This window comes from Carlito syrichta, unplaced genomic scaffold (assembly GCF_000164805.1).
Source record: "Carlito syrichta isolate Samal-C Ts95f unplaced genomic scaffold, Tarsius_syrichta-2.0.1 Scaffold306592, whole genome shotgun sequence".
NCBI lineage: Eukaryota > Metazoa > Chordata > Mammalia > Primates > Tarsiidae > Carlito > Carlito syrichta.
The window spans coordinates 191,572-215,173 of NW_007250688.1; the positions used below are offsets into that span (position 1 = coordinate 191,572).

The 23,602-nt window shown below is 37.8% G+C and overlaps 1 protein-coding gene across 2 annotated transcripts in view; it reads left to right on the plus strand.

Annotated features, from left to right (window-relative positions):
- Positions 1-170: 170 nt before the first annotated feature.
- The window catches only part of CEP162 (centrosomal protein 162), a 91,295-nt gene continuing 67,863 nt past the window's right edge, over positions 171-23,602 (plus strand). For both annotated transcript variants that reach the window (XM_008063109.1, XM_008063110.1), the window contains exons 1-9: positions 171-231; positions 766-881; positions 5,225-5,336; positions 12,277-12,423; positions 13,057-13,240; positions 15,231-15,295; positions 20,847-20,965; positions 22,892-22,922; positions 23,431-23,547. In XM_008063109.1, coding sequence (XP_008061300.1) covers positions 825-881; positions 5,225-5,336; positions 12,277-12,423; positions 13,057-13,240; positions 15,231-15,295; positions 20,847-20,965; positions 22,892-22,922; positions 23,431-23,547 — 832 coding nt within the window. In that variant the 5' untranslated portion in view covers positions 171-231; positions 766-824. The remainder of the gene's footprint in view (positions 232-765; positions 882-5,224; positions 5,337-12,276; positions 12,424-13,056; positions 13,241-15,230; positions 15,296-20,846; positions 20,966-22,891; positions 22,923-23,430; positions 23,548-23,602) is intronic.

A 23,602-nucleotide genomic window follows, 5' to 3' on the forward strand; every position in this document is an offset into this window, starting at 1 on the left:
CACTCCCACGTCCGCGGGGGAAAGCGGGGGCTGGCGCTGCCCCCGGAGCACGGAGTGTGGGACGGGTCTCCGGCCGGGGCCGTAGGCGGGTGGAGACAGCTCTGGGTTGCGGTTCGCTGGACTCCACCGAAAGTGTGCAGTGCGCAGCCTTGCTGGCTTTCCCGCGCTTCGGAGGAACGATGGTGGGCGCTGACTGTTTACTTCGTGAATGTCAAGTCTTCCCTTTCGCAGGTATCCTGGGTCGTCTTCCTGCAGCCTGCTGGGACACGGCCGCCTCTCCAGAAGCAGTCTGCTTTATGAAGCTGTTGATATGGATTGTTAAATAAAGAGCTGAATGATCAGGCAGCACAGCCTCTATTCTGTGCTTTGCAAGAAAGGAATGGTCCTTTGAGTTTGCAATATATCATTTTAATATTCCCCGTGAGGACCCTGCTTGTGTTGGAGAGGTATTAGATAAGGCGCGCGCGCGCCCACACACACACACACGCACACACGCGCGCGTAGGGTTAGGAAATATCGGAGAAACCACCCTTTAACAATTGGTTGTTAACAGATCAAAATGTAATTCAGGACCCTGCGGACAAGGCGGACTGTCAAAGTGGCTTTTCCAAATCAGTTTGCTTAATGAATTAGGAATCTCTCGGCCAGTTTACTAGTCAATAGTTGTACATATTTACTAAATCGTAACAGAAATGTCTGAAGTCTGGTTGTTTCCATGATGTGATAAACGTCCTCAAAAGATGCTTATGTCTCTTTGTCATTTAGTGTTTCCAGTGTTGCAAATACTTTAGAACGTTTACTTTGGGATGTGAAGATTATCGATTATGGCTCACTATTCCAAAGAAGAGCTGGATGAAGAATTTGAACAATTTATAAAAGAGGTAAATTTTTAAAAGCTATATCGTAAATTTGTCTTGAGAGAGTCATCCTTCAATTACCGCGTTCACGTCGAAGATACAGTCAGTCCATCACCAAACTCTGTCCACTCTGCCTCCAGAGTATACCTCTTATCCCTCTTGCTCTTTCTTTCCCTTTTCTCTGCCACGAAAAGGCCACTGCAGCAGTTTCCAGCTTATGCCTCTGCATTCCTTTCACCACACTGCAGTGTGTTACGTAAGCCAAATTCTTTTCCTCTCAGTATACAACTCTTGGTCTCCCATCACAAGTAAAATCCAAAACTCCTTATCGTGGCTTATAAGACCCTCCATGATTTTGCTCTTATGTATTTCACTGATAGATCATTCTTTCCCCTCATCCACTTTATCCTAGTGTATGTAGCCTTTTCAAGCTCATTTCACCTTAGCGGCTTTGTAGTAACTGTTCCCTCTGCCAGTAATGCTGTTTCCTTATTCTTCACTGGCTGGTGAAGATCTTGCCTTAAATATCTCTACCTCAAAGAGGCATTTTCTGTTTATCCAGTAAAAAGTAACCCCTAAGTCGCTTCTTAGTATACCATGTATTTAATTCTTGAGATAGCACTGAGCACAGCGGTTACTTTTCTTATGTGGGTGTATTTTCTGTTTCCCATTATAAGGATATGTGATCTGTGATGCAATGGCTGTGTGTTCTTTGCACATCTGCGGTACCTAATAGATGTTTACTATTTGCTGAATGAGTAAATGAAAGAATTACACCACATTCTGTGCACAGTCATGTGCTGTATAATGCTCTTTCTGTCAACAATGAACCAAATGTTTGGCAGGAGTCCCATAAGACTAGAATGGGGCTGTCCTATATAGGTGTGCCTTTTTTAAAATCTTTCATACTGTATGCTTACTGTACCTTTTCTATCTTTAGATACACAAATACCATTGTGTTACAACTGCCTACAGTATTCAGTACAGTAACATGTTGTATATCTTTGTACCCTAGGTGCAATAGTCCATGTCATATAACTTAGTAGGCTATACTATCTAGGTTTGTGTATCTATAGTTTATAAAAGATGAAGTCTCCTAACAACACATGTCTCAGAACATATATTCATCTTTAAGTGATGTATGATGGTATTTATATAAATGAAGAGGCTTTGTAGACATTCGAGAGAGTCACACTTTAAGTTGTTATAACAACATTCTTGTTCAAACAAAGAATTTGGTGTAATAGAAAAAAACCTCAGTTTCATTGTCTAATAGGAAAAATAATGCCTACTGTGTAGGATTGTTTTAAGGATTAAAAAAAAGTATCTACCATTTGCCAGGATGTAATAGGCACTTAGAATGAGTCTCACTTCCCATTTGAGAAATTGATTTTTTAATTTCAAATATGAGCACATTTTGAAAATTGAATTTATAGGAAGATAGATAGTAGTACAGGCCTTTTGGAAAATGTTTTTCTCCTCTCATTTACCACCACTACAACAGGCACTCACACTTTCCTAGTCTCCTTCCCTCTCATATCCATTCTCCTCTCTAAAAACTCTTATCTCATGGTAGGGATTTAGTAAGGCAGTGCTGCATGTTTAACTATAAAAACTTTGATTTTAGAGTCATGCTAACTTCTTTGGTTATTTTGATAAATTATTGCTCAAACAATTTGTTCAAAGACGTAGTTTACATAGTTGTTTTTTTTTTAGGAGAGCAATAGGACCAGCTTTTTAAAATATATAACTTTGTTGGGATATAATTTCACATATCATACAATTCACCCATTTAAAGTGTACTTTTCAGTGGGTCTAGAGTTAGGCAATCATTACCATAATCAATTTTAGAACATTTTTATTACTCCAAAAATAAACTCAATATCTGTTAACTGATATTCCTGTTTCCTCTCCCCTCCACCCAGCCTTAGGCAATCATTAATCTACTTTCTGTCTCTAAAGATTTGTCTGTATAGACATTTCATGGAAATGGAATTCTGTAATAAGTTGTCTTTTGGGTCTGACTTCTTTTACTTAGCATAGTGTTTTCAAGGTTCATGTATTCATACTTCATTTCTTTTTATAGCTGAATAATACTTAATTGCATGGATATGCCACATTTTGTTTATCTACTTTTCCGTTGATAAACATTTGAATTCTTTGCACTTTTTGACAGCTGAATAATGCTGCTCTCAATAATCACATACATACACATTTTTATGTAAATATTTGTTTTCATTTCTCTTGTGTATATGTCAAAGAGTGAAATTTCTGGGTCCCATAGTAACTATGTTTGCCTTTTGATGAACTGCCAGCCTGTTTGCTAAGGTGGCTGTGCCATCTTAGGTTCCTACCAGCAGTGTGTTAATTAGGGTTCCAATTTCCCTGTATTCTTGCCGACACTGTTATTATCTAAGGACCAGCTGTTTTGTTTTGTTTTTAGTGACAGTAATCTGGAAAGCACTGTGGAAGTTGTTGAAAGTGAGAATACCTAGTGTGTATTAGAAAATAGTGTGGTACTCTTCATTTATTTTTCCCATCTTTGCTGTGGCCCTGAAAGGTCTGTAGTACTATGCCTATGTTGCAAATAAACTGAAAAGATGTGAGGGGGAGAGAGAAATTGAACATCTCAAAATGATAGTGAAGTTTAGAGGCTAAGTGGAAATGATGCAACTAATTTCGGAAATTTCAGATGGGAGAAAAAGTTTTGTTGTTTTGTGTGTGTGTGTGTGTGTGTGTGTGTGTGTGTGTTTTACCTCTTCCTCTTCCTACCTGGTTGTCAGTGAAGACAATAAGTTCCTTTTAAACATTTTAAAGTAGACATTCTGTAAGTCATTGAAGCAGAGATTTTTGTTTGGCAGGTGGAAATGTGTGTGTGTTGTCATCTTGGAAGTTTAGGTCACCCAGATAACTATTCTTGTTGGAGATGTACATACTATATTGAAAAGTAGACAGGATTTAGTCAGAGATCGACGTTTGGATGCCACGTTATTAACAGCAGCAACTTGAACAAGTTGCTTCAGTCTCCTCAATGTTGGTTAAAGATTAAGTGAGTACAGATAACCTGAGTATCAATGCTGACATAGAGCAGGCATATAATAAATGCAGAGTGAGACTGAAAACGGATCAAGAGCATGGTCCTGGAGAAGTCTCATGTTAAAGAAATGGCCAAAGAGCCACAAGCAATGAAATAGATGGTTGGGAGTGGCCACAGAAATGAAGAACTGGAGGAGGTGATGGTGCTGAAGTCAGAGGTAGAGCTTCAGGAAGTTGGTCATCAGTATCAAATGCTGTGATGTGATCAGGGAGGATGACTGACAGTGGAACTCTGTGGCATTTAGGGGGCCTTTGGTGCCTGGAGGAGACCTGTTTGGGATGGGAACCAGATTTTAAAGGGTTGAGCCTTGAACTCAAGAAGTTGGCACATAAAGGAAAAGAGAGAACATAAAAGGGAGGCAGGAGTAAGGAACCTTGTTCTGTTTTGCTTTTTTTCAAAGTTGCATAGGGTGCTCATTTTTTTCATTCCGTAGTTGTGCCAGGTGCTATGCTAGGTGCTGGAGATGCAGTGCTAAGCAGGCTTATAAGTTGAGGGAGCTGGGAAAGGAAAGAGAGAGAAGGGAGTGAAGATAAATAAAATGGGATAACCAAGGAAGGAAGAACCTAGAGAGGTGAAAAGTGACCCTCTGCAGATTCTGCTTGGAGTAGAGGAAGGAATCGCCTCTTCTGAGAGAGGAAAGAAGTGTCTGAACAGGTCAGTGTGGTAATGGAGTGAGGGGAAGGAGGAGGGTGTTTTCTCCGTGATGAGGGGGACCGAGTTACTGGTTGAGGGGGTGGTATTGGGGTTAGAGTAGGGGACCTGAGGAGTAGAGTAAAATTTGAACTGGAAAAGTAGAAAGGGCAAATAAGAGTTTGTTAATTACTTCGACAAAATGCTGATTTTTTCTAGTCAACTCCATCATCTTTTCTACCCTCTCTCTATATATACTCAATTCATCTTTGTCTTGGAATTCTGTGTTCTTCTAGAGTGAGTCAAGGTAGTTTTGTTCAGATATCATTCTTAGACTCTAGAGAATGTTGAGAAGCTAGGATCACATCCTTCTTTAACAAGTTTCTCAATCAAGTTTTCTTTATTGTTGTTATTCTTCTAGTTTACTTGTTTAATTATGAAATGGATGCTCAGAGATGTATGTTTGATTTTTAAGCTATTTTGGCCATATATGTTTGGAGATGTGAATCTATACATTGTTGAGAATATTGTTTAGGTGATAGCTGAACTGAGAGAACTAATAGAAATGTTTTTAGTGATGACTCTGGGATTCTTGAATTTACAGTGTATTTTAACATTTAATATCTTGTATCTGATTCAGCTTTCAGATGATTCTTTTGAAAATTCAAACAAAACACCTAAACAACCTAAAAAAGAAATGAAGAAAAATATAGTACCTTGGTGGATTACTGAAGATGATTTTGAAGATGGTGGTAAATATTTTTGTTTCAAATTTTTTGACCACAAGGGGTCAGTCAAGACTTTGAATTTTGAATTTTGTTGCTGAAGTTTAAATATATAAAGAAAATAATACTAATAATACTAGTGTGAATTTTTAAGGTCTGAAAAATTGATTTTCATATAACGTGTACTTGACTGTATTATATATTTATTACATACTTGAGAATCTTTGTTTTTGCGTCAGCATGTTATTTACGTTGAGATAATTTGTATTTACTCATGTTAGTCATAAATAACTCAGGTATATTTATATATTATCATTGTGTTTAATGATAAATTGACTTAATATGATTTAATAAAATATTCAGGCAGAATTGCATTTGAAAGATTTTAACAAATCTATAGATTTGGTATTAAAGTTTGTTAATAACAGTACTTACAACAATAACTTACTGTCTCAATGGTAAACAACTCATTATTTATCCTCTTTGAAAGAGCTTTACCTATTCCAGAATTATTCTTTATCACGTCTTTACAAATGCAAAATTACTTTGAGTGTTTTCTTTTTTTTTTTTTTTGATTTGGAGTCTCACTCTGTCGCCCAGACTGGAGTGTAGTGGCCGCTCCCGGACACCGCAGCCTCGACCTGCTGGGCTCTGGAGATCCTTTCGCCTCAGCCTTCCAAGTAACCGGAATTACAGGCATGCGCTACCACACCCAGCTGATTTTTTGATTTATTGTAGAGATGAGGTCTTGCTGCCCAGGCAGGTCTCGAACCCGGGCTCAGGCAATCCACTCACCTCAGCCTCCCAAAGGCGCGGGATTACAGGCTGAGCCACTGAGCCCGGCTTGAGTGTTTTCGTATACTTATTGTCCTTACTATGAATATACTTATTAGAGTATATTCATAGTAAGTGTTCATAGTAAGTATATTCATAGCATTTATAGTATTCTTATAGTGAGTACTATCCTTACTATGAATATACTTACTATAGTAAGTTTATATATATATATAACATTTTATTAACATTTTTAACATTAACATTTTTAACATTATTAACATTAACAAGATATATATAAAGATATATATATATCTTTAATTTTTATTTGTTTGTTTGTTTTGGTGGGTTTTTGTTTTTGTTTGAGTTGAAGTCTCACTCTGTCACCCAGACTGTAGTGCTGTGGCAGGCTCCCGGCCACCACAGCCTTGACCCACTAGGCTCAGGCGATCCTTCTGTCTCAACCTTCCAAGTAGCTGGAACTACAGACACACGCTACCACGCCCGTCTAATTTTTTGATTTATTGTAGAGAGGGGATCTCACCAAATTGCCCAGGCAGGTCTTGAACCCACAGGCTCAGGCAATCCACTCACCTCAGCCTCCCAAAGCGCTGGGATTACAGGCTGAGCCACTGAACCCGGCTTGTTTGTTTGTTTTTAAGGGACAATGTCTGGCTCTGTTGCCCAGGCTGGAATGCAGTAGTAGCATGTTCAAAGTTCACGACAGCCTTGAACAATCTCAACAGTCCTTACCCCCTCAGTCTCCCAAGTAGCTAGGAAAGCAGGTGCATGCCACCATGCCTGGCTGATTTTTTAATTTCATTTAGAGATGTGGTCTTGCTTTGTTGTCCAGGCTGGTTGCAAACCCTCAGCCTCAAGCAGTCTTCTCATCTTGACCTCCCAAAGTGTTGGGATTATAGGTGTAAGCTACCACATCCACCCCATATATTGTATTATATATGATATATACTTTTTTTTTGAGACAGAGTTTTGCTCTGTCTTCTAAGCTGATGCACAGTGGTGTGATCATAGCTCACTGTAACCTGGAACTCCTGGACTCAAGGAATCTTCCCACCTCAGCCTCACAAGTAGCTGGGACAAGTTGCATGTATCACCATGCCTGGCTAATTTTTTTGTTGCTGTTGGGACAGGATTTTGCTAAGCTACCCACGCTAGTCTTAAATTCCTGGCCTCAATTCATCCTCCTGCCTTGGTCTTCCAAAGTGCTGGGATTATAGGCATGAGTTACCATGCCTGATCTGATCTATTTACCATATATGATACTACTACTACTACTACTACTTCTAACCCTAAGTACCTATGTTCACACTATTTGTAGATCAAAATTGGCTTAAGCATAATTTTGTAAACTGATACAATTTCTGTATCTCTTCTCTAGGGAAAAAATTCCTCTGTGGCTTTTGTCTTTTCCCATAAAATTAGGCCCGAATTTCTTAATAATAATTTAGACTCTACGTGATCTGACTGGAACCCCCGTTCCCGGCCTCCTTTGCTCCAGCCATACTTAACTATTCTATATGTCCTGGAAATACCATTGGCCTCCATGCTTCTGCATTAGCTCATGCTTCCTTTCCCTTAGAATGTCTTTCATCTTTCTTGTCCGGTGAAATTTGGCATCACTACTTTTTGTAATCCTTCACTAACTCTTCTAGCTTGCTTGTCACAATTATTTTCTCTTTTGTTTTGATGTCAAAACACCATAACAGCACTTACACATTGTGTTGACAGTTGGAACCTATGGGCTACTCCTGAGATCAGAGTTTTGTGAGGGCAGGAGACACTTCTTTTTCATTGTATTCGCTGACTCTAAACAGTAAAATGATAAACATATTTAATAAATGAATGTCAGAGTAGATTTAGTAGTCAGTTCTCTGGTTTTTTTAAATGCTACTTTAAAGAAATGCCTTATTAAACATTCAGTGAGCCGGGCTCGGTGGCTCAGCCTGTAATCCCACACTTTTGGGAGGCTGAGGTGAGTGGATTGCCTGAGCCTGCGAGTTTGAGACCCGCCTGGGCAACTTGGCGAGACTTCATCTCTACAATAAATCAAAAAATCAGCCAGGCGTGGTAGCACGCGCCTGTAGTTCCGGCTACTCGGAAGGCTGAGGCGGAAGGATCGCCGGAGCCCGGCACATCGAGGCTGCGGTGGCCGGGAGCAGCCGCTGCACTCCAGTCTGGGCGACCGAGTGAGACTCCAACTCAAAAAAAAAAACATTCAGTGCATTTTTTCATGAATTCCCAAACAGTGCCAACATGTTAAGTTTTGCATGTGAAGAATTCTTTTTTCGAATCTTTCCCCCTTTTGGTGGTGGCGTGCACCTATAGTCCCAGCTCCTTGGGTGACTGAGGCTAGAGGGTTCCCTGAGCCCAGGAGGTTGAGGTTGTGGTGAGCCCTGATAATTCCACTGCACTCCAGCTTGGACAACACAGTGAGATCCTATCTCTTAAAAGAAAAAAGAAATGGGCCGGGCACGGTGGCTCAAGCCTGTAATCCCAGCACTTTGGGAGGCTGAGGCAAGGAGATTGCCTGAGCCCACAAGTTCAAGAACAGCCTGGGCAACTTGACAAGACCTCATTCCTACAATAAATCAAAAAATCAGCCAGGCGTGGTAGTGCATGCCTATAGTTCCAGCTACTTGGAAGTCTGAGGCAGAAGGATCACATCAGCCCAGCAGGTGGTGGCCGTGAGCGTGTCACTGCACTCTAGCTTGGGTGATGAAGTGAGACTCCCACTCCAAAAAAAAAAAAAAAAAAATGATGGGATCTTGGTTTCTGTTATGCTAGTCTCTTGCGAGCTTTGTTGGTGTGAGTCATATCCTGAAGTCCAGCTTCGGAACTAGGGTGAGACCCTAGATATGTTGGCTGCAGAAGCACCCCAGCCCTGGCACACACGTTTCCATTTGAAATATCTTGGCTGTAGCTCTTGATTTTCTACAGCTGTGTGGAAGTTATTATTTGATACATTAAAACCATTGTTCACACAAAGGCATAAAATAAATTCCTTCTGAGCCCTTTCCAAGAGGACACTAATTAGGAAGTTGAAGTCAGAATTTGATTTCCTAATAAGGCTTCCTTCTAACCAAAAGTGATATTTGTTCTAATCATAATATTTATATCACACATTTTCACTCTTCTGACTTTTGAAGAAAGTAAAAAATAAAATATTAAAAAGCAGAAAGTAAAACAATATATTGCATATTGAAATTACTTGCTTTTTCCTTGTATCTGTTTTTTACAGCAAGTATATATCATTCGAGTAAAGATATTTTGACATTGTATAACTTTTCCAGTGTTTTCTAGTGCTGCTGGAATAAAGAGCAGTGCCTGGCTTATGAGGATGAGCATGATGTGACCATTGACTTCCTGCTCTAGGCTTGTTTCCTCGCAGACTCAGCCTCGCTGGCCTTTTTGCATCCTCAGATGTGCCTGCGCCTCCCGTTGCCAAACTTTTGTGCTTCCTGTTCCTCTTTCCCAGTTTGCCTTGTTACTTTCTACTCTGGTGTCACATCTTAACAGAAGTACTAATTCCTTACAGAAATATTCTTGGAGCTTCCTGTCTTGGTAGCCTCCCCTGCCCCACTGACATCTCATGTCTCCTCCAAAGCACTTAGAGTTGTGATTCACCTTTAACTTTCCTTTGGGGGCATTGCTGCTTCTCCTGTAACCTCCAATGCTTGTTGTTTTCCACCTCTCTTGTTCCGTTAGACTCGGGAAAGGAGTAGATTACTCTTCATTGCTGCTTCTAGTCCTTTATCCTTCATTCTCCTTGTGAACCACATCATCAGACCATCTCCTCGTTGCAGTCGACCACTGGTCTCCAGGTTATTCCTCCTCATTCCTCAAAGACTTTAGCTCCTCTTTCCCTGTCAGTCTCCAGTCCTCTTGTCTAATTCTTGGTGACTTCATTAACCGCATAGCTAACGCCGCCAATCACCAAGACTTCTGAGTTCCTTGACGTTCTCCACACCAGAGGTCTTGCCTACTGCCTCTCCACCACTTACGCCCTTTAATAGCCTCTTATTTCACTCATCGTGAAAGCTCATGACTGTATAAGCCACCACCCCGTCCCAGCCCTGCACCCTGATGTCTCTGACCTCTCAACTTACTTTTTCCTGCCTTTCCTGCGCTTATGCCAGTTTAACTCCTCTCGCCTCCTTGCTCTTCGCGTTTGCCTGGCATTTTCCCATCTTAGAGACTTGACCCTTGCTTCCTCTTCCTTCAGCCCTCTTCTTCCAAGTATTCGCAGGGATTGGTTGCTTGCCTCCATCAGGTCTTGGCCTGAGTGTTGACTTTTCATTTTTGATTTTTTTATTTTAAAGATGTGGGATACAATTCGGGGTTAGGTATACGAATGTTCATTGTACAGGTGAAGGCATTCCTGACCCTCCTACTCGGACCTGCAGTGCCTCCCCCTCCGGTATTTCCTATTCCTCCTCCTTGTTCATTTTTCTTCTTGGCACTTACCATTTTCTAATGTACTGTTTTATCATCATGTACTTGTTTATTTTACTTATTGCCTACCTCTGTCCACATGAGTGTAAGCTTCACAAAAGCAGTGATTTCTGTCTTTTTTTTTCACTGATAAATCCCCAACACTTAGAACAATGCCTGGCATGTGTAGGCACTAGTAAATACTTGTTGCTGATTGTCTGCTTCTCCTGTTAGACTTTAACCTTCGTGATGGTAAGGGTCTTCATTGTATGGCCAGCACTGATGCTTTTCTAGGTACATTGTTTGTCAAAAAATCTGAATAAAATAGATACTATTCAGAACCTTTGCTATATAAATATAAATTATACTTTATTGCCTAGGATTCATGAATTATTTTTTAGCTACTTATTATAAAAAATTTCAAACATATACAGAAAGAAGTAAAATGAACCTTCGTGTATCCATTGACTAGCTATAACGTTACTACTAACTCATAGTCAATCATAGTTTCATCTATATCATCTCTTATTCTCCACCCTCCCCATCCCAACTTGCTAGATTTCAGAAACAAATCTCCAGCACCACACTTCTATCCACAGATATCTCTTTTTTTCTTGTTTTTTCACCACCCCCCCACTGATATTTCAAAGCAGCTCTTAAAATAAGTACTCTGTTTTAGAACTATAACCACACTAATGCTACCTAAGAAATGTGGATAATAATTCCTTAATATCATTTAATATCTAATCAGTCATAGAGCATTTTTCCTGTGTTTAATGTCAGCCTTATAAAAAGCTTCAGATTCCAAAATGCCGTGAGAGGTTCTGTTTGTCTTTGCTCCCCCAGCAAGACCCACATCCCACATGTCCTGTTGTGTGAATCTCGCCTGCAGTGAGCCTCCAGCTTCAGTGTTGAGAAGTAATGGCTTTAAAAGATGTTTTTAACTTTTCCATATGTTTTCTTGAAATGATGCATACACCGACAAAGACTTTTGTCTAACCCCCGTTATTGTTTTAAATTGGGCCTACTTTTTCCCCTTGTGTTTTAAACACTACTGTTTCATACCATCCATAGTCTATTTCTAACAGTATTAAGAGTAAGCAACAAAAACACTCTAATGTAAAGAATAAGGAGAATACGGCAAAGGATAATCTTTAAAGTGGTAAAGTTTGTTGTGTTAAGTACTTAAACTTCAAAATAATTTTTTAAAATCTTGTCAATTTATGCAAATTTGTGAAACATTCTTTTTAATAAAGCAATTGCCATAAAGTGAATTTATAATTTTTCTTTTGTGAATTTTAGGTCTTATTGATTGATCGATTTTGAGCTGAGGTCTCACTTTGTAACCCAGGCTAAAGTGTCAGTGGCACAATCATAGTTGACCACAGCCTCAAACTCCTGGGCTCAAACCATCCTCCTGTCTCGGTATCCTGAGTAGCTGGAATACAGACATGCAGGACCACACTCAACTAATTTTTTTTTATATTTTTGTAGAAAAGAGGTCTCACTATGCTACCTAGGTTAGTCTTGAACTCCTGGGCCTAAGCGATCCTGCCGCCTCAGCCTCCTGAGTAGCTGGGACTACAGGCATGGGCCACTGTGTCTAGCCTGATTTGTATTTAATAGAACAGATTTATAGGTACTGTGCCCAAAATTAGTATAACAGTATTACAGTATTGTCATGGTGGTCAAGACAATTCTCTGTACAAAAATATTCAACTGTATTAAATCCTGTTCCTAGGACTTCTTGGGACAAAAGTGAGCTATTTGAAAACAAAGAAGACATCTCAGCGTGTTATGGAAGTAGAAGAGGAGTCTGCTGAAAAGATTCAAATTCTTAAGAGCAGTGGAACCTCGATCATAAGCACGGACAGCTTAGAAACAAATGGTAAGAATGTGAGGGATATGAGTTGATAAGTTATTAATTGCTGTGTTTATATTAGCAATTACAGAAATTAAGTCATAACTATCTTGGAGCCTCCTTTACTGAAACATGCAGACAGATTGTTTAGAATTATAACTGTAGTGAAGCCGGGCTTGGTGGCTCAGCCTGTAATCCCGCGCCTTTGGGAGGCTGAGGTGAGTGGATTGCCTGAGCCCGCGGGTTCGAGACCCACCTGGGCAGTGAGACCTCATCTCTACAATAAATCAAAAAAAGCTGGGCATGGTAGCGCATGCCTGTAATTCCGGCTACTTGGAAGGCTGAGGCGGAAGGATCGCCGGAGCCCAGCAAGTCGAGGCTGTGGTGGCCGGGAGTAGCCACTGCACTCCAGTCTGGGTGACAAAGGGAGACTCCAACTCAAAAAAATAAAAATAAAAATAAAAAATAATAGCTGTAGTGAAGCCTTAAACTTTATATATTGATTATGACTATGAGTCTATATTTGGTGAGTGAGAGCATAAGTAAAAGTATTTGTAAAAATGTTTTAAATTGACTATGTAATGTCAACGAATGCATCATTAAAATGAATTTTATTAAAATTCTATATATTAATAAAATATATTTGTGCTTTCTATTTAGAACTAGTAGTTTCTGAGCTCAATCGTAGTATTCTTGGATTGGGATTGGACACATTAGAAGAACAAGAAGAGAAAGAGCAGTTTTTTGCCAGACTTGAGAAAGGCTTGACATCTTCCATTGATTATTCAAAATTAAATAAGGAACTGGATTCTGATGATTCTACACATTTTAAAGCTTTACGTAGGTAAATACAATGCAAACGATTAAATTAATTTTGTGCTTTCTGTATTTTTGGAAGGCTGGTATGTGCTTGGAATTAAATAGGTCAACATTGTAATAGACAAGATTAAATCTTGTCTTTTAAAGATTCATTACTATAACGAGGGCTGTTCGTGTGTAGGGATCTACTGTGTTCGGATCATTTGTATTCAAAAGCCCAGTCAGAATTTGAGATTTCATGCCTAAGTTACTGTTAAGGCCAGTAATACATTGATAAGAAGTCCTTGCAAGAAAAGTAATTAAGTGATTTTCCACAGAAAAGTTAATTAAAAAGTCCAAGTTACTATTATAAATGCAGGAAAAGAAGGAAGTGCAAACCAAGGAGCAAGGACAAGTCTGTTCTGTGCCTTACCTCTATGTGTGATTGATCCTGATGGTTATCAGGAATGCTCATTTATTCTGGAAATCCTACTAGTGATTGAGCTGGTCCCCTCTTAAGTACAGTAGACCATTGTTATCTTAAGACCTTTTAAACCTAATGTCTTTAATGTTTGCAGTTTAGTTACGCACTAAACTACTATTTATACTATTTTTTATTGTAAATGGAAAGCAGATGACCTTTTTATGTAGAATTTTAAGAACACGAAGGTGTAATTAAGAGTCAAGAGAATCGTAATTCTGAGCATTAGGTGCCTAGTCTCCTCAAGATGATTCATTTCTTATAGACATTGGATAAATCTATACATTGACTGTTGTGCACTGTACAGGGTCTGAAGTTTTTGCCCTATCTGCAAGCTAACAAGTCAGCCTCCCAGTTTTATGGATGTTGACAGCAGACACGAAATTCTTGGTTCAGAACCACAGACTTATTTCTCGAAACGAAAGCCATACTTAAGTGTCATGTTTGTTCACATCAGTTAATTCCCCATCCCCCATGAGTCCCACAGGGGCATGGTAAATGTCTGAACGTGGAACGGATTGCATTACAGAAGAGGAACACTGAGCTTAGGAAATCTATTGCTTTTATAGTAAGTGGAAACAAGCCTGCTCTTTAGGTAGAACCATTACCTCATCTCCCAAGATTGCTCACTGCAAACACAGGCCTGAGAAATGGCTTAGTGTAAAAAAAGTTAGGGCTTTGCATTCTTGGCATACTCAGCATGAATATGCAGGGACACTTGGAGGCCATGGTGATTGCTTCTCCCAGCAGTGACAACACAGATTAAGCATGCGTGGTTTGTGGGCCACAATTTATTGTCACTTTGCAACATTTCTTAACTTTTTCTTGTCTCTTAACAATAATCTTAACTGTTTATATTTTTGCTCTAGGACAGACTGGCGTCAGAGTCCAGGAGGGGGTTGAGTATAGGTGTTTGCTGTATTAATATTATTATTATAGTCTTATAGTTTCTTGAGTCTGCTAATGATTTCACTAAAGAGGGTTGATAGACTGAAAAAGAACTGATTCCTCGGTTTGAAAGCAAGCAGTGTATTAAATAATATATCCAGTGTAATTAAAACATGCTCAGGTTTCTTTGTCCTTTTGCGGAGTTTGTCTTTGGTGCGGCTTCTTAGTCAGCTTCCATTTCAGGATTAAACTGCTTGTTAGCATGTCAGTGCTGATGTTGGCCTTCTTTGTGTGTGACTTGCCTGTAGACTTCACTGCTTCTCATAACTTGTTGTAGTCAACTGCTGATCTTCAGTGTAGAAGAGATATCTGAGTCCTAAGATGAAATGTGTCCATGTAAATACACGCATTTGTTTATAAAATGGTTATATTTAAGAAATATGGCATTCTTTTTATGTATTGCTTTGGCAGCTACAGTTAGTCTTAGGTTTTGAAGAACCTTTACTTTGGAATTATTTTCCTTATAGCTTCCAGATTTTAGTTTTTGAACCGGAGTACTTGAGAGGAAATGTATAATTTTAGGAATTTTTAAAAATATACAAAGAAAGGGCTGCCTGCGAATATCTTTGTAACATGTTTTACCAAATTAAATAAATATTTTTTCCAGTAATCAAGCCAGTGTAGAACTAACTGAAGATGAACATGAGAATGAATCAAAACCCGAACTGACAGGTAATTTTGTTGGTTTTAAAATTTAAATATTTGAAATAATAATATACCTTTTAATAATGACGTAATAAGAGAAAAAGAATTATAAGGATAATCCTATTGTCTTGGAAAGAGCTTTGGACAGGTAGAGTGGGATTGCTGTATTATAATCTGAGCTACTAAGAAATTGTTAAAAGTGAACTACTGACAGAAAAAAGGATTTTTGTGCCATGACTGTGGGAATCTGTGAAGCTAGGACAAGGACCTCCAAAGCATAGTGGTGCACCTTTTTTTGTCTTTTGATTTCTAATGTGTCTGTGTTTTTATATTTAAAAAGGTTTTCTTGTAAACTGCACATAGCTAGATTTTGCATTTTTGTCCAATCTGACAATCTATGACTTTTATTTGAAATATTTCTGTCCTTTACAAAAATGTCTTCATTGATAGACTTATTTACTGTTTTGCCATTTGTTTTCTAGCTTTTCGTCTTTTTGGTTATTCTTGCTTTTGTCCTACATTCTATTCTGTTGGACTGAGTGTTTATTTATTTATTTATTTATTTTTTGAATTGGAGTCTCACTCTGTTGCCCCGACTGGAGTGCAGTGACACGCTTCCAGCCACCGCAGCCTCAATCTGCTGGGCTCTGGCAATCCTTCCGCCTCAGCCTTCCAAGTAGCTGGAAGTACAGGTGCGTGCTACCACGCCCAGCTATTTTTTTGATTTTTTGTAGAGATGATGTCTCGCCAATGTGCCCAGGCGGGTCTTGAACCCGCGGGCTCAGGCAATCCACGCACCTCAGCCTCCCAAAGCGCGGGATTACAGGCTGGATTGAGTATTTATAGTGTTCTACTTGACTCCTTTGGGTTTTTAGTTATACTTTGTTGTATTTTTTTCTTAATCACCCTATGATTCATGATATATGTCTTTACCTTATTAGAATCTCTTTTCAAATAATACCGTATCACTTTATATAAATTCTAGCAGTAAACTTTCCTTACCATTTTGCTATCTGTGTTAATACATTTTTCTTCTACATGTTTTAAGAAGTCCACACTGCATTGTTCTTGTTGTTAAAACAATTATTATTTTCAATTATTCTTCTTTTGTATGTATTCTTCTGGGATATAAAAAATGGGTATTTATGTTAAAAGTTTGTATATATCCACATACTTACTATTCCCAGTGCTCTGTATTCCTTTGCATATATTGAATTTTTGTCTCAAGGTATTTTTCTTCAGCATGAGGAGCCTCCTTTATCATTTCTTGTAGTTCAGGGTGTACTAGGAACAAATTCTCTCAGCTTCTTTTTGGCTGAATGTATTTTGCCTTTGTTTTTGAAGAATACTTTTGCTTGTTATAGAATTTTAGGTAGAGTTGCTTTTTTTTTCTTCTTTGAGCACTTTAATGATTTTACTCTATTATATTCTGACCTTATTTCTCATGGGAAGTCAGTGCTAAGTCCTATTATTATTTTATGTATATTATGTCTTTATTTTCCTCGGTTTGCAAAGTTTTATCTTTATGTGTGTTTTATGGCAATATGATTTTGTGTTTTGGTATGCTATTCTTGTATTTATCTTGTTTGGAATTGGTTAGGCATCATTGATCTATGAATTTATAGTTTTCATCAAATTAAAAAATCTTTTGGCCATTAACTTTTAAAATATTAATTCTGCTTTCTACCTTCTTGCCCTAACTATAAGTATTTTAGAACACTGAGACCCTGTTCCATTTTTTGAAATCTTTATTCTTTCTGTACTTTAGTTTATATGGCTATGTCTTCAAGTTATATATCTTTTATTTAATCTGCTTTTAATCTCATCCATTTTTTTTTCCTCTGACTCTAGAAGTTTCTTCTGGATTTTTTCTTTCTAATCTCCAATATTTTTCCTCATTATGTTCAGTTTTTTAATATTAAGCATATTTTACAGATCCCAATATTTGTTCATTTTTGAGTCTCTTTCTATTGGTTGTGTTTTCTCCTGGTTGTAGGACACTTTTTCCTCCTTCTTAGAAGCCTGGTAATTTTTTTACTGGATTTGTGAATTTTACATAGTTGAGTGGACGCAATTTTCTTCTTTTAAGACTGTTGACCTTTGTTCTGGTAAATAGTTGATCTCGCCACTTGATTCTTTGAAGACTTCTCTTGTTAGGGGAAGTCTAGTGTAGCTCTAGCTATCATTTAATCCTATGAGGCACATTCCATCTGAGGTTTCTACCGACTGCACCTAGTGATTAATACAGACTTCTTAGCTGGGCTCGGTGGCTCAGCCTGTAATCCCGCACATTTGGGAGGCTGAGGTGAGTGGATTGCCTGAGCCTGCGGGTTTGAGACCCACCTGGGCAGGCGAAACCTCATCTCTACAATAAATAAAAAAATTAGCCGGACATGGTAGTGCACGCCTGTAGTTCCAGCTACTTGGAAGGCTGAGGCGGAAGGATCGCCGGAGCCCAGCAGGTCAAGGCTGTGGTGGCCAGGAGCGGCCGCTGCACTCCAGTCTGGACTACAAAGTGAGACTCCAACTCAAAAAAAACAAACAAAAAAAACCAATAAAGACTTCTTACTCAAGCAGATTAGAGTTCGAAAGTCTCCCCGACCTGGATGAACTCTGGGAACTCATGCCTACGGCTAATTGTTCATGGCTAATACTACACATTAACAGCTTAGTATTCAGCAAAGAATCAAGAGGTTCCCATGTAGATTTCTGGAGCTCTGTTTCTACGTAGGTACCTCCTCTCTTGATTATTTATTACCCTGCAACTTCTAATCACCTTAGCCTTCTGAACTCTTACCTCTGTCTCCACAACTCACTGGAGATTCCTGATCCCCCTACTCCTGCTCAGCACTTTAGAATATATGTACCTTCAGATAACTATAGGGCTAACTCACTTGTGTGTCTTTTCTTAGGAATCACATTATTTGCTGCCAGTTGTCTAATATCTGAAAACAGTTGTTTCTTATTTTGGGTCCTATTTACTGATTGTTTACAAAGGAGGTTAAGTATAGTCCCTTTAACTCCAGAATGGCAGAGGAGAAAGTCCTCTAGATCACAAGGGTGAAAAATGTCTCCAGAAAGGATCTTTTACATTGAATGTGGTTTACTTTATCTGAATTTTAAGACTATTTCCTATTTGTGAAATAATATTTTCAAAGTTACAATGGTAGAAAATATATAAATAGAAACAGTACCTTGAATATGTAATATCTTTTTGTGAAAAAGGTCAGAGTGCTGCAAATTAATACTTTCGTTGTTATCCAAACAATGTGAAAAGGCCTGGATATTATCTCTGATATTTCTCATAGAAGAATCATCTGCTCAAATTTGACTTTACCCTCTCTTTTGTATACACTTAATTTGCCTAGATGTTTGTTTCTGAAATCTGACATGCTGTTTTTCTTCCTTTTGTTTCTTGTCTTTCTCATTTATCTGTTGTCCACCAACAGATTTTCTTCTTGCTTCAGACCTACTTTATTCATACAAATTTCTGGCAAGGAGGTTTGTCTTTTTTATACTGGATGATATTTGCCTATAGACTGTTCAGTTACTAAATGAAAATAACAAAATGTAGTTTTTAAAAATGCTCATTAGAGTAACACTTTTTCTGATCAGAAATAATATTTGGCTTTATTAACTTTTTACTCAGATTAAGTGCTAGACTAGCAATAATAACATTAACAACAATATTTACTATTATTAAATATAATAACCAATACTTATACAGTGCATATTATATATCAACCAGTGTTCTGAACACTTTAACCTTAGTTTTCTCAGTAGCCCTTTTTTACAGATGGAAAAAGTGATGCAAAGGGTTTATCGCCTGCCAGTGGTTTTGTAGCTGAAAGAAACAGAGCTAGGAATTGAATCTAAGCCTTCTGGCTCCAGGTCATGCACGGTGCTATGCCTGAACTGTTTCTAACACTGCCTTTGTGCAGTCCTACACATACACTATGCCCCTTCCCGTTGATTCCCAAATCCCAAGTAGTTGTCTACGTTCAGGGTCATATTCTCCCATGTCTCCTCTTTGCTTGTTCCTCATCTTTTCTTAAGCAAGTTTAATTTGAGTTTACTTAAAATTTGGTGGCTCCCACCTAGAATATTAAAGTCTTAAATTATCTTATGTTGGTCCTAACACCTAGAAGTGTAGCTAATACAGAATAAATGCCTGTAACTGTCTTGCGAATTAAGCTATTCTGACATTTAGAAAATGCCAAGCCATGTTCTTATGGGGAAGAGAAGAAAAGGTGAGCTTCTCAGCCTCGGAATATGGGTATTAGCATAGTTAACCAACTAACCTAGCCTATCCACCTAAGTTACAATATCCATACTATTCCAACCTCATCTTTCTTATGAACTAAAATGGAGATGTTTTTATAGCTAGATCTCATTAGAAGCATCCCTGTTGAACTTCCAAGCCCTCGTAACTTCCTCTATTACACTCAAGTTATCCCTGTCATTCTAAGAAAAGATTTTAAAACAGCCATTCCAGAAGTAGGTTTTCTAGTACCTTGTGCAGTCTTTTTCCTGTCAGGTCATCCTCTTTCTCAAGGTGATGTAATTTTTTGAAATACAAGTAAGATTATATTTCTTTCTAAAATGATCATTTTCACTCTGAAGAGGTTATTTCCCTACTATAGCCCACAGATCTCAGTTAATCTTGTTTTAAAAGCTAGAAACAAGAAGTTAAAAATTGATGAAGAGATCCTACACAAATAATCCCTGCCCCACCTTCCCTCTTAGTAGAATGATGGCAGCAGTTAGCATGAAGACACTTTTTCCTTCTGCTGCAAAGCCACTGTGATATAATTTGGAGGCTTTAGCGAAGAACTGCTCAGAATTCAGTATTTACCCAAGAGAAGGGTGAAAGATAGGTCTTTCATGAATGCTATTTAAGACTTATAGTGGAAATACTTGTAGAGACCCAAAAAAAAAAACCTTAAAATAAGCAAAATACCTTTGTAAGAGTGGCAAGATTTCACAAAAGTTCTGCCTTCTATAAGTAAACAATTGGAGATTTCTGTCTTTAAAAAAGCAACTATTTAGCAGCCAGGCATGGTGACTCGTGCCGACAATCCCAGCACTTTGGGAGGCCAAGGTGGGAGGTTGTTTGAACCCAGGAGTTTGAGACCAGATTGGGCAACATAGCAAGAGCTTGTCTCTACAAATAATAAAAAAATGTAGCCAGGCATGCTGGTGCACTCTTGTAGTCCCAGCTATTTGGGCAGCTGAGGTGGAAGGGTTGCCTGAGCCTAAAAGGCCTAGAAGTCTGTGGTGAGACGTGGTCCTACCACTGTACTCTAAGCCTGAGTGACACAGTGAGACCCCAACTCAAAAAATAAAGCAAATATTTAAGTTCTGTTTTAAAGATAATATAAGATCTTTTAGATAGCTCTATAAATTTTTATTTAATTAATAATATAAAACATTAAAAATATAAATGTTTCTAAAGATATCTTTGTGTTAATATTTCAGTAAGTTATGCATACTCCTTCCTTTAGTAATTAAAAGTCTTCCTGGAATTTGACTTTTTGGACAGTGTCATCCTTGTACTTTTAAAAATTATTTTCCATAGAAAATTACAGTGATGATTTTGAAAATGAGGAGGATATCAATGCGCCTTTACCTACTGAAGATGAAGAGACTCATTCCAAAGAGAATTCCACATCAGAAAAAATAAATGTACCCAAACAGGTATACATCAATTACATATTTGACAGTTTTGCAACTTTTCTTATCAATTTAGCTGGCTGTTGCTGTATATAGAGCTCGAACTATGGAGTTCTTCAGAGTCTTGCTCACTGTTGTAAACTTATAAGTCTCTGAATACTCAAATAGTTTCTTAACTCCGGATCTCAATTTAACATAAATCTTAGTGAAAAAAATCATGACAACTTATGGTTTTATAAGAGATTTCTTTTGGTCATTGGTTTCCTTAAGTTAATCTTTAGAAATTGAAAACTTAAGTAAAATTTCAAAACTAAATTTTAAACCTAATATTAAATTATACTTTTCTTTAGTATGGCTTGTCTTTGCAAAGTACAGTAAGTCCCCTTCTCCAATATTCAGGTAAGTGGTAACATTACTATATGAAACATACTCAGCTAAGATAAGGAATTACATTATTCATTCACATGCAGCATTGCTATACTCTAATGCTGTCATTTCCCAGTTCTTACCAAGAGTTGTTCAAAGCTACTCTCCGTATCGCCTGCCATATAGAACTTATCTTTGAAGCTATCTAATAGTAGGTAATAATTTATTTTGGTCTTGTTCGGGACACAGTCTCTTTTAGGACTGCATGTTAGGACTAGATGTTTTTAACATGTGAGATTGTAGAGTCTCTAAATAGAAGAAAGAAATACTTTTCAAGTATGCATAAATACTCTTATTTTTAAATCTTCTTAGTACTTTGTCTTTGGGCGTCTACATGTCAATCAGTTTTGGGAGGAAAAACAAGATGACCTTAGAAATAACTCATGATTAATGTGACCTGATAAATATCCTTAGAAATGTAATGAGATTTCTATTTGGAATATGACAATTGCAATATTTTATGAAAAGAATTAATAGGTCAGTTGAAGATATGATAGCTCAGTATATGAAGAAATATATCCTGCATAAAAATGTGTTACCCTGAATATGTGGAAGCCTCATAGAGAGCTATCTGGGTAAAAATCAAAATAGGAAAAAAATTAGGCCTGGCACAATGACTCAGCCTGTAATCCCAGCACTTTGGGAGGCTACGGTGACCATGAGCTTGTCAGTGTACTCCAACCTGGTCGACAAGAGTGAGATTCCAACTCAAAAAAAAAAAAAAAAGGAAAGAATTAAAGGTCTGTTATTATGGGAGGAGCCTACATACAGCCTAGCCAGGTGGGAGATATAGGTAATTGTAATTATTTATAATATTAATATTAATTTTTCTAAGGGAACCTATAATAATGAAGAACTTCTCTCTTGCCATTTGGTGGCCTGCCTTTCTGAAAGTGTTGTCTTTCAAAACATAGGTGAAATAAAGGATATAAGGTATATGTGGTCATTTGTTTTGAACAGTAAGGGAAAATATATTGGTAATATTATAATTGTAGGACTTTGTGAAGCAGCCCTGCTATCTTGAAGTTCAAAAAACAGGACAATTTTTTTTTAAGTTTGGAAAATATGCTTTACTTAGGAAGTTAATTAGAAAGAGTGAGAGAGGAGATTCACCTCCCCAAGGTAGGGGAAGGGGCCAAAGCTTAGGGAAACATGGCAGCCATAACTCAAAGAGCTGCATGGCCAGACCCGACCTTAGCAAAGCTGTGGCCAAAACCAGACAATTTTTGAGCAAGGTCAGTGAGCAGATGGCACCTAGATACCGTAGACAAGAGTTTTTAAGGCCTACATTAATTTGGGTAACTGCCAGGGTTGAGATAACTTCAGAAATTCTCTGAGAACTCCGTTCTCCCTGGTCGTAAGAATTACCGATGAACGAGAACAGTAAAGGAAACCTGGAAAGCTCAGTTCCTGATCTTTTCACAATGAAGTAAAGCACTTGGTTTCAAGTTTTGCTGCTATTCGCATTGTGATCTCTTACATGATTCTGGCTTCGAGAGATATCATTGTTTTCTTTAAATTTAGGAAGAAGAAAAAACCGGCATGCTGGCTAATGGTAAACATATATTCATATATTTTAGTTGGCAAAGAATTAGTCTGTTCAGAATTTCATCTAAATAATTCTGAGTGAAAGTCTTTGTTTTTAAATATCTGTAAAGAATTAAAGTTCATAGCTTTTCTCAGTAAAGTATTCCTTATGGCTACCTTAAATCCATTCTGTTATATTTGAGAATGTTTTTTTGTTATTTTTCTCAGGCAAAGGGTTGCCTTCCATTTATAAATATGCATTAGTCCTGCGCATAAGCATAGATATATATGTTGATGTTAGCCTACTGTCTTGTGCATAGGAAGAAAATCATATATTTCTATATATATATAAAATGCTTATTTTTATATTTATAAAATGCTTATTTTATATATACACATATGTAAGATTATCTACTATTTATATGTAAACATTTGTCTTTTTTTATATGTATTGCATGACTTAATAATTTTATTAGATCAAAAGAACCACACAATTTTTCTACATCCCTTATAGCTTTTCTTTTCTATTTTTCCAGTTGTGCTGCTTGATTCGTTAGACTCTGTTGCAGAAGTCGACCTTGATGAACCAGATAAAGCAACAACTAAGCCAAAGACCCTACCAGAAGTGACTGATCATGAAATGACAGGAACAGGTAATAGGTTTGAAAAACTGACTATTCTCTAAATATGAAATACTTTTTGAATAAT